Consider the following 16488-nt stretch of genomic DNA (forward strand, 5'->3'; position numbering starts at 1 on the left):
AATTAACTGCGCAGATAGCTTTAACGGATATGATGTAATTGGGATTACATGGCTCCAGGGTGACCAAGGCTGGGAACTCAACACCCAAGGGTATTCAATATTCAGTAAAGAGAGACTGAAAGGAAAAGGACGTGGGGTAGCGTTGCTGGTTAAAGAGGAGATTAATACAATACTAAGGAAGAACATTAGCGTGGATGAGGTGGAATCTGTATGGGGAGAGCTGCGGAACACCAAAGGGCAGAAAACGCTAGTGGGAGTTGTGTACAGACCACCAAATGGTCATAGTGAGGTTGAGGATGGCATCAAACAGGAAATTAGAATGTGTGCAATAAAGCTACAGCAGTCATCATGGGTGACTTTAATCTACATATAGATTGGGCTAAACAAACTGGTAGCAATATGGTGGAGGAGGATTTCTTGGAGTGTATTAGGGATGGTTTTCTAGACCAATATATCGAGTGGAGAGCACCGTCCAGCTGTCACAGGACAGAGTGGAGAGCACCAGTTCAAACTGTCGCAGGGGAGAGAGTGGAGAGCACCAGTTCCCACTGTCACAGGACAGAGAGTGGAGAGCACCAGTTCCCACTGTCACAGGACAGAGAGTGGAGAGCACCAGTTCAAACTGTCGCAGGACGGGAGGGTGGAGAGCACCAGTTCCCACTGTCACAGAACGGGAGAGTGGAGAGCACCAGTTCCAACTGTCGCAGGACGGGAGGGTGGAGAGCACCAGTTCCCACTGTCACAGGAGAGAGAGTGGAGAGCACCAGTTCCCACTGTCACAGGACAGAGAGTGGAGAGCACCAGTTCCCACTGTCACAGGACGGGAGAGTGGAGAGCACCAGTTCCCACTGTCACAGAACGGGAGGGTGGAGAGCAGCAGTTCCCACTGTCACAGGACAGAGAGTGGAGAGCACCAGTTCCCACTGTCACAGGAGAGAGAGTGGAGAGCACCAGTTCAAACTGTCGCAGGATGGGAGAGTGGAGAGCACCGGTTCCGGCTGTCGCAGGGGAGAGAGTGGAGAGCGCCAGTTCCAACTGTCATGAGGAGCATCCAGTCGTGCCCCGGTAACTGCCCCAAAGGAAGTGGAGTGTGGGAAACTGCACTCCGCTTCCATTGAGGGGTGGTAAGGCCAATTCTGCGGCGGGAGCAGGACTTTCACGCTGGGGGCTAAAATTTCCTGCCCCAGAAGGTTACCGCCCCCAAGATGGAAGCCTGTGTGGGGAGGCAGAGGGAAGTTGAGGAGAGACGGGGGCGGGGGATGGAGGGGAGAGTGGTGGAGATGGGGGGGGAGAGGCCCAGGGCGGGGGACGGGAGGGGCCACATTGCAGCTGAGGTCTGGGGGAGCGAAGTGTGTTGGAGGGGCGGGCCTGGGGGCTCTGTGCCTCGGTGCGGGGAGTGTTCGGAGTGGGGTGGATGGGTTAACTGTGCAGATGGCGGTTGGTGGATGTGGTGTGGTTGGCGTCGCGGGGGCGTGGCTCCAGGGTGGCCGGGGCTGGGGGCTCGACATCTGGGGGTGTTCGGCATTTGGGAAGGATTCTGACGGGACGGGGCGGGTTGGGTGCGAGGGGAGTGTTCCCGGTGTTGGGTGGGTCTGGAGCTGGTGGGGGGCACGCTCTTGGGATGGGGGTTGGGCTGTTTGGGGCTGGGATTGGGAGCAACTTCTTCACTCGGGGAGTTGTTGGCCTGTGAGGTTCCCTGCCGCGGAGAGTTGTTGATGCCAGTTCATTGGATGTGTTCGGGAGGGAGTTGGATGTGGTCCTTGCGGTTGGGGGGGTGTGGAGGGGGCATGGGGGGGGGAGGTGCTGGGGTGGGTGATCAGCCATGATCTTGTTGAATGGCGGTGCAGGCTCGAAGGGCCGAATGGCCTACACCTGCACCTATTTTCTATGTTTCTATGAACCAACTAGAGAGCTGGCCATCTTAGACTGGGTATTGTGTAATGAGAGAGGATTAATTAGCAATCTTGTTTTGCGAGGCCCCTTGGGGAAGAGTGACCATAATATGGTAGAATTCTTCATTAAGATGGAGAGTGACACAGTTAATTCAGAGACTAGAGTACTGAACTTAAAGAAAGGTAACTTCGACGGTATGAGACGTGATTTGGCTAGGATAAATTGGTGAATGATACTTAAAGGGTTGACGGTGGATAGGCAATGGCAGTCATTTAAAGATCACATGGATGAACTTCAACAATTGTACATCCCTGTATGGCGTAAAAATAATGGCAGACCAATTGAACAAATACTTTGGTTCTGTTTTCACTAAGGAAGACACAAATAACCTTCCGGAAATACTAAGGGACTGAGGGTCTAGCGAGGAGGAACTAAAGGAAATCCTTATTAGTCAGAAAATTGTGTTAGGAAAATTGGTGGGAATGAAGGCCAATAAATCCCCAGGGCCTGATAGTCTGCATCCTAGAGATCCTAGAAATAATGGATGCATTGGTGGTGTTTCCTGTGGACTGGAGGGTAGCTAATGTAGCCCCACTTTTTAAAAAAGGGGTGAGGGAGAAAACAGGGAATTATAGACTGGTCAGCCTGACATCGGTGGTGGGGAAAATGTTGGAATCAATTATTAAAGATGTAATAGCAGCGCATTTGGAAAGCAGTGACAGGATCGGTCCAAGTCAGCATGGATTTATGAAAGGGAAATAATTCTTGACAAATCTTCTAGAATTTTTTGAGAATGTAACTAGTAGAGTGGACAAGGGGGAGCCAGTAGATTTCAAAAGGTTTTTGACAAGGTGCCACACAAGAGATTAGTGTGCAAAATTAAAGTACATGGTATTGGGGGTAATGTACTGATGTGGATAGAGAACTGGTTGGCAGACAGGAAGTAGAGAGTCGGGATAAACGAGTCCTTTTCAGAATGGCAGGCAGTGACTAGTGGGGTGCTGCAGGGCTCAGTGCTGGGACCCCAGCTATTTACAATATACATTAATGATTTAGACGAAGAAATTGAATGTAATACCTCCAAGTTTGCTGGGTGGCGGTGTGAGCTGTGAGGAGGATGCTAGGAGGCTGCAGGGTGACTTGAACAGGTTAGGTGAATGGGCAAATAAAATACATGGCAGATGCGGGAGAATGTAGAAAAATGTAAGGTTATCCACTAAGGTGGTAAAAACAGGAAGGTAGATTATTATCTGAAGAGGAGATGCAACGAGACCTGGGTGTCATGGTACATCAGTCATTGAAAGTTGGCATACAGGTACAGCAGGCGGTGAAGAAGGCAAATGGCATGTTGGCCTTCATAGCGAGAGGATTTGTGTATAGGAGCAGGGAGGTCTTACTACAGTTGTACAGGGCCACACCTTGAATATTGTATACAGTTTTGGTCTCCTAATCTGAGGAAGGACATTATTGCTATTGAGGGAAGTGCAGTGAAGGTTCACCAGACTGATGCCCGGAATGACAGGACTGACATATGAAGAAAGACTGGATCGACTAGGCTTATATTCAATAGAATTTAGAAGAATGAGAAGGGATCTCATAGAAACATATAAAATTCTGATGGGATTGGACAGGTTAGATGCAGGAAGAATGTTCCCGATGTTGGGGAAGTCCAGAACCAGGGGTCACAGTCTAAGGATAAGGGGTAAGCCATTTAGGACTGAGATGAGGAGAAACTTCTTCACTCAGTGAGCATGTGGAATTCTCTACCACAGAAAGTTGTTGAGGCCAGTTTGTTAGATATATTCAAAAGGGAATTAGATGTGGCCCTTACGGCTAAAGGGTTCAGGGGGTCTGGAGAGAAAGCAGGAATGGGGTACTGAAGTGCATGATCAGCCACTATCATATTGAATGGTGGTGCAGGCTCGTAGGGCCGAATGGCATACTCCTGCACCTATTTTCTGTTTCTATGTTTGAGATAACTGCAGTTGCGGCTTGAAAAGATGCAGTTGCGTAGAAATTGAGTACGATGGTCACCTTGGATGCAACAGTAAGAGCTGTCCCCAATCTTGCTTGAGGCTGGAGGTCTGGCTGCAAGAAATTGCACAGCTCCATCACGATGTCCTTGTGGAAGGATTGGTCATCCGTAAGATCCATGTATAAGAACTGCTCTCTGTGGACTCTTTGTCAATAGGGCCTTCTGCTACCACGTCTGTTTAGGCATCTTCCTCTCACAGCTGCCTCACTGCCTTCTCCCTCCTGCTCTTGTTCGTCCTCACCCTCTGCAGCCTGCTGCTGGCAAGCATCTGCGTCCTGTGCATGCTGCCTCCTGTCCATCTGGCCCACTATGTTGTGTGAAGGGGGCAGTGTACCTGACCCTCCTTGTGAGGGCAGGCCCTTCCTGAGCTCCTTCCTGGGGCACCTCTCTGGGTTCAGCTCTGTCGCCATCTCCATGGCCTTCTGCATGTTCCTCAGCCATGTGTGCTGCGTCCCTTGCCCGCTGCCTCTCCAGCTGTTGGAGCCGGCGCTACCTTCTCCTGCGTGCCTCCTTGCCACGCACAATGTGCAGGAGGCGTTCTGCTGGCAGCACTGACCCCATTTAATTCTTCTCTGTAATCATGGTTCTCTGTTGTAGAGATTCCAGAGCCTGGCCCACTGTCACTCAATCCTGCTGTCAGCAAGACAACTTGCAATGTTTAGAAAAGTCTGACAAAATCTCGCCGACAAGAATGCTGCTACACGCAACACACTCGCAGTCTTGAGCAAAAATCTTGTCATTGGCACCGACAGGCAGCCGGAAGACTATCTGAGGTGAATTTACCTTCCGCGTGGGTCCGTGGCGGTGCACGCTCTGATGACGTCGTTAACATCTGCAACAGCAGGGCAGAAGTGGGGGGAGCGGGGGCGGGGATATACCGCAAAAACCCATGAGGGCAATGCCGCGAACGTTGGCCATTCCGCAACCCGTCGCTGCTGCTTTCAAGTGGCCAGAGACTTATCGAAAGGGGCAATTTCAGCCCCTCTTGGTCTGTAAATCCTGGTGAGTAGGATATCTGTGTGTAGGAAAGTGATACTTTCTATGATGCCTCACACTTAAAGCATCCAGTATAGTCTCTTCCATATTCTCATCTTCTTCTTTATAACATAAATAAAGAGATTACCATTGGGAAAACTACCAGTACCCAGTTAAAAACTGTACTTTCTGCAGACACTCCAGAGCACAACAACTAATATCGATATGCAAGCAACATAGAACCAACCTTCATGTTTAGCAAAGAAAATGGCCTTGCCTATGCGATTTCTGCCTCTGGAATACAGCCCAGCAGCTTATACAAAATAGTTTGGGTTGGATTTGGGACAGAACTTGGGGTAGGTGGTGAGCCATGCCCACTTGACACAATGTGGCAGGAAAACATATTGGAGTGTGTTAAATTGTGCTATTTTCGCAGGGTGATTCTGGAGCATTGTGGAGGCAGTAGCCATTGCTGCCCCATTTTACTGAATTTTACATTCAAAACTGCCTGAAACTAAATAGTAAATCCGTCCAAGCTTTTGAAAAAGTGACAGCTGGAGAAATAGAGAAATAGCAAGGACTAAGGTCTTCAAACCACAGATACATTACAGTTAGAGAGGCTGAGAGTGTACTATAAACCCCCAAACAGAGGGAGATAGAAGAACAAATATGTCGGCAAATTTCTGATAAGTGCAAAAACAATAGGCAGTAATAGTAGGGGATTTCAACTACCCTAATATTAACTGGGCTAGAATTAGTGTGAAAGGTATAGAGGGAGCAGAATTCTTAAAATGCATTCAGGAGAACTTTTTTTAGCCAGTACATAGCAAGCCCAACAAGAGAGGGTATGGTTCTGGACTTAGTTTTAGTTTCAGTCTCAACAACAACAACAACAATTTGTATTTATATATCGCCTTTAACATAGTGAAACGTCCCAAGGCGCGTCACAGGAGTATTATGCAATTAAAATTTGACACCAAGTTTCATAAGTAGAAATTAGTGCAGGTGACAAAAATGCTTGAAGGAGGAAAGAGAGGTAGAGAGGCGGAGAGGTTTGGGCAGGGAGTTCCAGAGCTTGAGGCCGAGGCAACAGAAGGCACGGCGACCAATGGTTGAGCGATTATAATCAGGGATGCTCAGGAGGGCAGTATTAGAGGAGCACAGACATCTCGGGGCGGGGTGGGGGGTTGTGGGGCTGGTGGTGATTACAGATATAGGGAGGGGAGAAGCCATGGAGCGATTTGAAAATAAGGATAAGAATTTTGAAATTGAGGCATTGCTTAACTGGAAGCCAATGTAGGTCAGCGAGTACAGGGGTTATGGTGAGCGGGACTTGGTGCGAGTTAGGACATGGGCAGCTGAATTTTGGATCACCTCTAGTTTACATAAGGTAGAATGTGGGAAGCCAGCCAGGAATGCATTGGAATAGTCAAGACTACAGGTAACAAAGGCATGGATGAGGGCTTCAGCAGCGGATGAGCTGAGGCAAGGGCAGAGACGGACGATGTTACAGAGCTGGAAATAGGTGGTCTTAGTTGTGCTGTGGATATGTGGCCGAAAGCTCATTTCAGAGTCAAATATGACACCAAGGTTCTGAACAGTGTGGTTCAGCCTCAGACAGAAATTGGGGAGAAGGTTGGAGTCAGTGGCTAGGGAATGGAGTTTGTGGTGGGGGACCGAAAACAATGGCTTTGGTCTTCCCAATATTCAATTGGAGAAAATCTCTGCTCATCCAGAACTGGCAGTCTGACAATTTAAAGACCGTGGAGGAGTTGAGAGAATTGGTAGTGAGGTAGAGCTGATGTGTTTCCGGATGATGTTGCCAAAGGGCAACATGTAGATAAGATATAGGAGAGGGCCAAGGATAGATCCTTGGGGGACACCAGAGGTAACGATGCGGGAAGGGAAGCCGTTGCAAGTGATATTCTGGCTACGATTAGATCGATAAGAATGGAACCAGGCGAGTACAGTCCCACCCAGCTAGACAACGGTGGAGAGGCTGCAGACAAATCAAGAAGGATAAGGAGGATAGTTTGCCTTTGTCACAGGCACAAAGGATGTCATTTGTGACTTTGATAAGAGCCGTTTTGGTACTGTGACAGGCGCGGAAACCATAGTGGAGGGAATCAAACATGGAATTGTGGAAAAGATGGGCACGGATTTGGGAGGCGACAACATGTTCAAGGACTTTGGAGAGGAAAGGGAGGTTGGAGATGGGGCGGTAGTTTGCAAGGATGGAGGGATTGAGGGTTGGTTTTTTGAGGAGGGGGTGATGACAGCAGATTTGAGGGAGAGGGGGAACAGTACCTGAGGAGAGCGAACTGTTAACAATGTCAGCTAACATGTGAGCCAGAAAAGGAAGTTGGGCGATTTTGTGGGAATAGGGCCAAGGGAGCAGGAAGTGGGTCTCATGGACAGGATGAGCTCAGAATGGTCATGAGGGGAGATCAGAGAGAAACTGGAGAAAGATGTGAGGTCAAGGCTAGGGCAGCGGGCTTCCTTAGAGGAAGTTTGGCCTGGTGGGCTAGGGGAAGGAAGGGAAGGGGAAGAGGCAGCTGAACGGATGGTCTCAATCTTAGAGACAAAAAGGTCCAAGAGCTCCTCACACTTATTGTCAGAGGTGAGGGTGAAGACTGGGGAAAGGGTTTAAAAAGATGGTTAGCAGTGGAGAACAGAAGACGGGGCTTATTTTTGCATTCTGGAATAGTGAGTGATTTTGTCAGATGAGAGCAGGACCCGATAGTGCTTTACGTGGCCCAGCCAGATCTGGTGGTGAATGGCTAAACTAGTTGTCCACCATATCCATTCAAGTCTACATCCCTTGAGGGAGCGAAGATCAGGACTGCACCAGGGGGAATGGCCAGGATGAGAGAGACTAGAGCATCAAAGGTGGTGGTGAGGGTGTGATTGAGCAGATCGGTAGCTGCAGAGATGGTGAATGGAGGGCCAAAGGCTGGACAGTTGGGAGTTCTTAAGTGCAGTTGTAAGAGAGTCAGAAGAGAGTTTTTTCCAGGGCGGACACAGAAGGAGGTAGTGTTGCGGGGGAGGAGGGAAGGGGGATGTGGGTGGAAAGCCATATGAGGAAGTGGTCAGAGATGGCCTTATCTGCGATTGACTCGATGGGAGTAGCGAGGCCACGAGAGATGGCAAGGTCGAGGGGTTGGCCGTGAATATGGGTTGGGGAGTTTACATGGAGGGAGAGATTAAGGGAGGACAGGAGGCTAGTGAACTGAGAGGAGAGAGAGCACGATGAATTGAGATGGAGGTTGAAATCACAGAGGATGAGAAGTCGTTCGGTGCAGAGGGAGGAAAGTAGTGAAGAAATATTGGTAATAAAATTAATTAAAAGCATTAGCGCCTGGCGCTAATTCTCCAGCTTTTCTAATTTTACCACCCATTCCTGTGCTCCAATTCATTTCTAGCCCTAAGGGATGAATTCTCCTCCCATTGGTAGATTAGCGGCGGAGTGGGAAAACCACCCACCCACGTGAATTTGCCACTCACCCGCTGCAATTTCCTCTTGGGCCCCTCATTTGCTATTTAAGGCAAGTTTGGAATCGTATTATTGCTGCAAATAGATTTACTGCTGTGAGGAAAGCGGGAAATTCAATTATGGTGCAAAAGACTGCAGCCAGTTAAAGGGTAGTAATTAAGGCATTTACATACAGCAGGCGGATTGAGTACCAATGGGTTTTAAAGGGAACTGGAAAGTTTTTTGGGGGGGGACATAATTCTGGCAGTTTTTTAGTAACAATATTGAGGCAGTAGCCTTTAAGAAGCTATTTTACTTTGTTTTACTTCCCAAATCCATTCCAAAATGGGCAGAAATTCATAGAAACAGAAACATAGAAAATAGGTGCTGGAGAAGGCCATTCGGCCCTTCGAGCCTGCACCGCCATTCAATAAGATCATGGCTGATCATTCCCTCAGTACCCCTTTCCTGCTTTCTCTCCATACCCCTTGATTCCCCTTAGCCGTAAGGGCCATATCTAACTCCCTCTTGCATATATCCAATGAACTGGCATCAACAACTCTCTGCGGCAGGGAATTCCACAGGTTAACAACTCTCTGAGTGAAGAAGTTTCTCCTCATCTCAGTCCTAAATGGCCGACCCCTTATCCTAAGACTATGTCCCCTAGTTCTGGACTTCCCCAACATTGGGAACATTCTTCCCGCGTCTAACCTGTCCAGTCCCGTCAGAATCTTGTATGTTTCTATGAGATCCCCTCTCATCCTTCTAAACTCCAGTGAATAAAGGCCCAGTTGATCCATTCTCTCTTCATAAGTCACTCCTGCCATCCCGGGACTCAGTCTGGTGAACCTTCGCTGCACTCCCTCAATAGCAAGAACATCCTTCCTCAGATTAGGAGACCAAAACCGTACACAATATTCCAGGTGTGGTCTCACTAAGGCCCTGTACAGGGGAGATTCCAGCCCTACATGTGGCTCCCAAGACTTATTAATATGCAGCTATTCAGCCAACAAAAACAAAAGCTTGGATGCATCTGCTCTAGTGCACTGATATCAAAATCCCTGCCTTTCGTGATCTCTTGCCACCATCTCTTGCAGCCTCCTCCATACCGCTGCACTCTAGGATTCTTTTTCAAATCTCCCACCTTCAAAAGCCTGCTTGAAACCTACTGCTTCAACTATGCTTTCAGTACCTCCGTAATTTTTCTCCCAACTCTGTTAGGTCTGATTTCCTCTTGTAAACTGCCTTGTGACATTTTGTTTTGTTAAAGGTGCATGAAAGTGCAAGTTGCTATATATTTATAGATGAATTTAGATCCATATTGATTTATGTAAATTTTGTATTGAAGGATACCTTCATAATGCAACATTCATAAACTGAGTTTAGTGTGGAGGTAAACTTTAGCCTTTTGGCAGTTGCCCCACTTTGGATTATCACTAGATTTATTTTTGAAGATTTTATATTACTAGTCTCTTAATTATCTAATCTTATCATCCTTATCAAAATGTAAGTCATTAATTTAGTAATACAACAGTAGTAATATTTGCAAAGATAAGAACGTTATACTTAGTTTACTGCTTACAAAAAATTTCCATTTGTTTATAGATATGTATGGTGTGGCATATGTGTCAAAATGGAACTTTGAAACATGGAATGAACCAGATAATCATGATTTTGATAATCTAACAATTACAGTTCAAGGTGAGTTTATTATGCAAGTAGTAAGAATATATAACAATTGTCGTAAATGCACCACTGAATCAACTTGGGGCTGCACAGTACTGTACAAAATGCAACATTCATAAACTTGAGTTTAATGTGGAAGTAAACTTTAGGCTAGATTTTCCTTTTGGCAATTGTCCCACTTTGGATTATCACTAGAGTTCTTTTTGAAGATTTATTCAGAAAGCATTGACTCTTCACAGTACTGTCATTTGTGGACTGTAGCCCACTGATACTTTACCCAAGTGTCTCTTTTTCATGTGTGAGCCATGACAGTGAGTCATAGCAGGCTGTTTGACTGTCAGGGCATCATAACTGATCCCAATTCTGTTTTCACATCACGGACTAGAAAAATTGCCAGATCGCAGCATGGACCCCGTGTTCCACGACGCAATGTAAGTCGGCCGATTTTATTTTGCGCACGCCACCTCCCCTTCAAGTGTTCTACAGCCCGGTACGCACGCCCTGTAGCTGTCGCTGTCATCGCCCAGTGCAGCTTCAGGGGGCGCTCCCTAATTTTTGCTCCAGGGTGAAAATGGGCCACTGCACACGGTGATGACGTCATCATCGCCAGCGAAGCCGTGGAATTTAGTGGTATTTAGCAGCGCTGCGCCCAATTTTTCCCCTATACTGTTTGCCACAAGCAGATTCATGGAGACATCAACAACCATTTTTCATCATAAATTTGCTTTAAAAAAGTCAGTTTAATTTTTCAAGAAACTGAGAAAAATTTAGAATAACAATAGTCTAGAGGCCACTGCTAGAATTACTAGCAGACAAATGTGTAATTATGACATTGCTGTTTGCTATTTTAACAAGGGTGTGTACCTGTTTAAAATAAACAGATTAATGTCTCATTTAAGAAAATGAATAGAGGAATGTATTAAGAGCATGCTTAGCTTTCACTAATATTGCCAACTAAAATTTCTGGCCTTAAAAATCTTTTAATTGGATTTGTATATTGATAGATTTGAAGGAAAAGAGACTTGATAAATTGCAGTCTTTGCACAAAAGGATAAGATTAATGACTTATCTGATTTTAGGATTCCAAAACTATTATGATGCCTGTTCAGAAGGTCTGAAAGATGCTAGCACACTACTTCAACTAGGTGGTCCTGGAGATTCGTGCCATCCTCCCCCACACTCGCCTATCTGTTGGGGCTTGCTAAATCACTGCTACAATGGGATTAACTTCTTTACGGGGGAGATTGGAATACGACTGAATTATATTGCTTTACACAAGAAGGTGAGTCAGACTGAATTATTTTCAAGTCACAGGAATGAGAACCTGTTTGAAAATTATTTTATTTTTAGACTGCTTTTTCAAAAAAAAACTTGTTTACAATTAAGCTTGTACCTGGTTAATTCTCTTGTTTGGCCTTAAAAGTTTCTATAAGAGATTGGAACAAATAATTTAAAAAGTTCAAATAATTGAAATAATAAGATAATGAGGGGGCTCACAAGGTGGCTGCAGAGAGGATATTTCCACTCATAGGGGAAACTAAAACCAGGGGACATAGTGGCTTAATTTTCCCCAGTGATTTGTGCCGTTATTTTGGAGTAGGCTGGTTTTTTTGGAGTAGGCTGGTTTTTTTGGAGTAGGCTGCTTTTTTTGGCGTATTGAGTCAAATTTTTGGCGTATTTATTTTTTTCAAACTTTCCCTCTGCGATCTGCGCTGGTGTAATTGACTTAGTTATGATTTTTCTAGGTCAGTTTTTTTTACGTCATGTCTGCGCTGCTTTTTTCAATTGTTTGCAGTTTGGCCAACATTTTATTCTATTACGTATCTGGCCACTCACGAAAAACCTTCTGGTGAGTTAAGAAAACCACGCACATTCACAAATCTGTGCTGAAAGATGCCATTGTTTTTAAATCTAAGATTTTGGAGGGAGTCAAGAACACTGTCGAAATCAATAATAAAGTTCAACTTTTTTTTATCTATCAACGTGGAAATGTAAATTTGTTGGATTTCACAAGTTTTCTCTTTTTTTTACTCACTCACATGCCAGAAGCAAACGTCTTGAGGAAGGCCTGGAGGGTTGTAGGTTTGGCCGGCAGAATCGGCCTCGCGTCCAGACACAGTAGCTCGAGGCTCGGCTACAAAACAAGCCGTGGGGGGGAGGTGGGGAGGGAGAGAGGAGAGGAGGGAGAGATAGCTGACCTAACGGCTTGTAGTCCGGGGAAGGGGAGGGAGAGAGAGAGCCGACTTTACGGCTTGTAGCCTGTGGAGGGGGAGAGAGAGAGAGGTCACGAGACTCAAGGGGGTGGGGGGGACAGAGGAAATGCTGAGGGCTCAGCGACAACTATTCCACATGGACATGTTTACTGTTTGGAACTGTTCCATAATGTTGTGTTGTGTTAATGGAACATAGTTCATTTTTAATGTAAAATATATTTTATTCAAAAGTTTACAATAACTTAACTTTAATAAAATTATTCTTGTATCAAACTTCACTTTAAGATCACTCTTTAAGATCACTTAAAAACTTTAAGGTACTTATAAACTTGTAAATTTACATAATTTACAAAAAAACTTTTAATTTGAGAACAGTTACAACAGTAACAATAATAATAACAACAACAGCAGCAAAGAAAGGCTGCACCCATCTCTCATCCCCCTTATTCTAAGCCTGCCCACTGCGCTTGGTCTTGGATACTCCTCCACCCCTGCCCACAGGCGGTGGCGCAGTGTTTCTGGGCTTGATAGCAAGCTTATTCCTTCTAACATCTCGGGTACTGCGCACCTCTTGATGGAGGGGGGGATAGTGTCAGCGTCAGGCAGCAAGTTGGAGTGCCCAGGCGGCAAGTTGGAGGGCCCGGCTTTGGGCTCTTCAGAGGCTGGTCTGGGGATTGCAGTGGGAGTGGCAGTTGATTCTGTCAATGGGTGTTCCCTTATTACAGCAGCTAACTCCAACATGCCGTCCCTCATGCACCCTGACAGTGTCTCAGTGGCCTGCAACATTCCCTCCCTAATGGCCAGTGACATGGTTTGCACTACCTCTGACGTTCCCTCCCTCATGGCCAGTGACGTGGTTTGCACTACCTCTGACATTCCCTCCCTCATGGCCACTATTCCCTTACTGATGGTCCTGGATATCATTCCCATTTCTCGTGAGAGTGTTGTTACTTCTCCTGACAGTCCCGCTACCTCATTCCTCACCCCACTGATGGTGTCCAGGAGTGATCAGGTAAGGTCAATGCTCTCCGCACTCAATGACATCATCTGAATCACATCTGGTGCATCCTGAATCTCAGGAGAGCACGGTCGAGCTCTCCTTCCCCTCCTCCCCATGGGTGTGGCTCACACCACACCACTGGGACCTGCAACTTTGGAAGGTGAGAAACCATGGAATGTCCCACCAACACTCAAACCACTGGTCATGGAAGGGGCTGGCACCTCCATGAGTGGCACCTCCTCCATATTCAGTACAACTTCATCCAGCTCCCCCTCCCTCCCATGTTCTTGGTCTGGAGGGTGGGATTGGAAGATGTTCTCCTCTTCAGGCTCATCCTCGTCTGAATCTTCTTCTGCATTGTCAGGGTTGGCCTCAAGTTCTGCAAAATATAACAGAACAGTCAAATAGTTAGCAGCAGAGAAGGGGGCAGGATGGGTGGCATGAGTAGGCTCACACATCGCAGGCCAGGCAGCAGGTTGATTTGAAGGGTTACACGATGAATTTGCAGGACTTACCCTCTCCCTCGAGTATGGGCCCAGCTTGTGCAGTACTGATTGCTTTTTTCCAGGCAGGACCCATCAAAGCAGCGACTCTCTTCCAAAGGTGTCAGTGGGTGCAGATTTGCCAGGTTCCTCCTGTTCGAGTTCTTTCCCTTTTGTTGTGTGCCACTTTCCTCTGCAAAGATGAAAATATAACTTTTTAGAGAGGGTGTCTTTCTTCTTGGTGGGACATATACAGCTGGTCACATTTACAATTGCATTGAATAAATGAAAATATTACTTACAGTAACTACTTGACCAAGGTCCTGCCATTTCTGTTTACACTGGCTTCCAGATCTCGTGGTGTTCACCACTGTGCAGTAATCTTTTGCAATTTGGTTCCAACGTTTCTTCATTTCTTTTTGGGAACTTTTATGTGATCTTTACTGGTATCCAGCTCCTGCCATCTGTTCTCAATCACAGTAACTAGTGCCTCCACTTCTTCCAGTAAGAAATTCTTGGTCCTTGCTCTGCGTTGCATCCAGCTATGATTTTTCCAATGCTCTCACACACACACACACACACACACACAGAACTGGCTCTTTAAAAATGGCCGATTGCCAAATTTGAGCTGTACTGAGCATGCGCGTCCATTGGATCGACATAAAAAACTTAACTTTTTTTCCTGCGCATGCACAGAAGATACGGCATTGTTTTTTGGCGCAGACGGCAGGCTCCACCCCCCGAGGCGACTGGACACGCTGCGCGGCGCAAAATTCAAATTATAGATCGGGGAAACTTTGGCAAAATATTTCTGCCGCATTTCTGGCCTAGAAAACCTGGTGTAACTCTGCCAATATGTGAGAAAATGGGCTTGGGGAAAATTGAGCCCATAGGCTTAGAATAAGGGGCCGCCCATTTAAAACTGAGATGAGGAGAAATTTCTTCTCTCAGAGGGTTGTAAATCTATGGAATTCTCTGCCCCAGAGAGCTGTGGAGGCTGGGTCATTGAATATATTTAAGGCGGAGATAGACAGATTTTTGAGCAATAAGGGAGTCAAGGATTATGGGGAGTGGGCAGGGAAGTTGAGCTGAGTCCATGATCAGATCAGCCATGATATTGAATGACGGAGCAGGCTCAAGGGGCCAAATGTCCTACTCCTGCTCCTATTTCTTATGTTCTTATGAATATTGGGACTTTTTTATGTTTTAACCTGTTAATTGAGAAGCTTTGATCGCATGTAATCATGGTGACATGATTCAATCACAGATTCTTCATAATGACCAGTTGCCTAAACGACACATTTAATGTTATAAAATGAGACAGAACAAGCAATCTGCATATGAAAAACACACTGCTGCTGGACGCAGAGATGACTGTCTGTTCTGGCTATTATCCAACTGAGTCGGTCAGCGAGTCTATGCAAAATGGTAGTGCGGTTTAACAACTTGCTGGCTCATATGGATCATCGCTAGCTACTACAGGAGGCATGCTGGCCATCAACAAAGTCCTGGACCTCAACTTTACAACGTGTGTATGCACCATTGTTTATATATAATTCCAATGCTGTGGAATTCATCCTGCAAAAATAATGGGTCTGTTCACACAGCACCAGGAGCCTTCAGCAATATTATGAAGCCACTTCAAAAAATGCTTCTGCAATATTCATTCCAAATTGTTTAATTTGAATAACTGGATATTGCAAATTGCACTTAAAGGGTCTATTGAACCATATTAATGCAATTGCTTAATTTGAATGTCTGGATCATTCAAATATGTAGAGAACAAAAAAATGACTGAATTATCTGGGATGGATTGTAGAGCAAGTGAATGGCAACCATAAAAACACTGCTGTCACTTATTCAAGAACTAATAATGTGATATCTTTTAAATTATTTGGGGGAGAAATTGACCTGGTTAGCGCCTCTGGTGGGTGGTAATGTGCGTGAAGGACTTACCGATGCCCACAATCTTCCCTGGCGATTTTGCGCTGGCGGTAACACCTACCGCCTCACACTCTTGCGCCCCGGCGATCGTGATGTCATCCGGTGTGCAGCGTCCCGTTACCGCTCCGAATGCAATATTTGCTTCCGCCCCCTGCAGCATCTCCGGGTGTCAACAACGGTAGCTGCAGGTGGCGTTATCACCTCAGCTGGTCGCTTGGGGAGCGCTAATTAAAGGCAGTGGTGGTCAGGTAGGGAAAAATGTATTTATGTTCCCAGTAAGCTGTATTTTAATTTTTTTAGACCACGCGATTACACAGCCCTGCACTATCAAGCAGTGAATTCCAAATCTTAACCACTCAATGGGCCCAAGTTTCCACAGGATAAAAAACGGGCGCCCGTTTTTCGCGCCTAAAACGGCGCCAGAAAAAAAACGCGCTATTCTCAAGCGCTTTGCAGCTCCTTGTCTGTTTGGCGCGGTGCCCAGGGGGGCGGAGCCTACACTCGCGCCGATTTTGTAAGTGGGAGGGGGCGGGTACTATTTAAATTAGTTTTTTTCCTGCCGGCAACGCTGTGCGTGCGCGTTGGAGCGTTCGCGCATGCTCAGTGCGAAAAAAACATTGGCACTCGGCCATTTTTGTAGTTCTTTGTAGCTGTTTAATTTTTGAAATTTTTTTTAATAAAAGCACATTGCCATCAGCACATCAGCACTTGCAGCCTTCTCACTGTCTCCTTCCCCTCCCCACCCTCCGCGGCAACAAACCGCTGTCTCCTTCCCCTCCTCCCCCCCC

At 46.3% G+C, this 16488-nt stretch overlaps 1 protein-coding gene across 3 annotated transcripts in view; it reads left to right on the forward strand.

Moving 5' to 3' along the window:
• idua (alpha-L-iduronidase) overlaps nt 1-16488 on the forward strand; it is a 538596-nt gene that overhangs the window by 287842 nt on the left and 234266 nt on the right. For all 3 annotated transcript variants that reach the window (XM_070871632.1, XM_070871633.1, XM_070871634.1), the window contains 2 exons: nt 9981-10076; nt 11141-11343. In XM_070871632.1, the coding sequence (XP_070727733.1) occupies nt 9981-10076; nt 11141-11343 (299 nt within the window). The remainder of the gene's footprint in view (nt 1-9980; nt 10077-11140; nt 11344-16488) is intronic.

Source organism: Pristiophorus japonicus, chromosome 2, assembly GCF_044704955.1.
Source record: "Pristiophorus japonicus isolate sPriJap1 chromosome 2, sPriJap1.hap1, whole genome shotgun sequence".
In the NCBI taxonomy this organism is placed as follows: Eukaryota; Metazoa; Chordata; class Chondrichthyes; family Pristiophoridae; genus Pristiophorus; species Pristiophorus japonicus.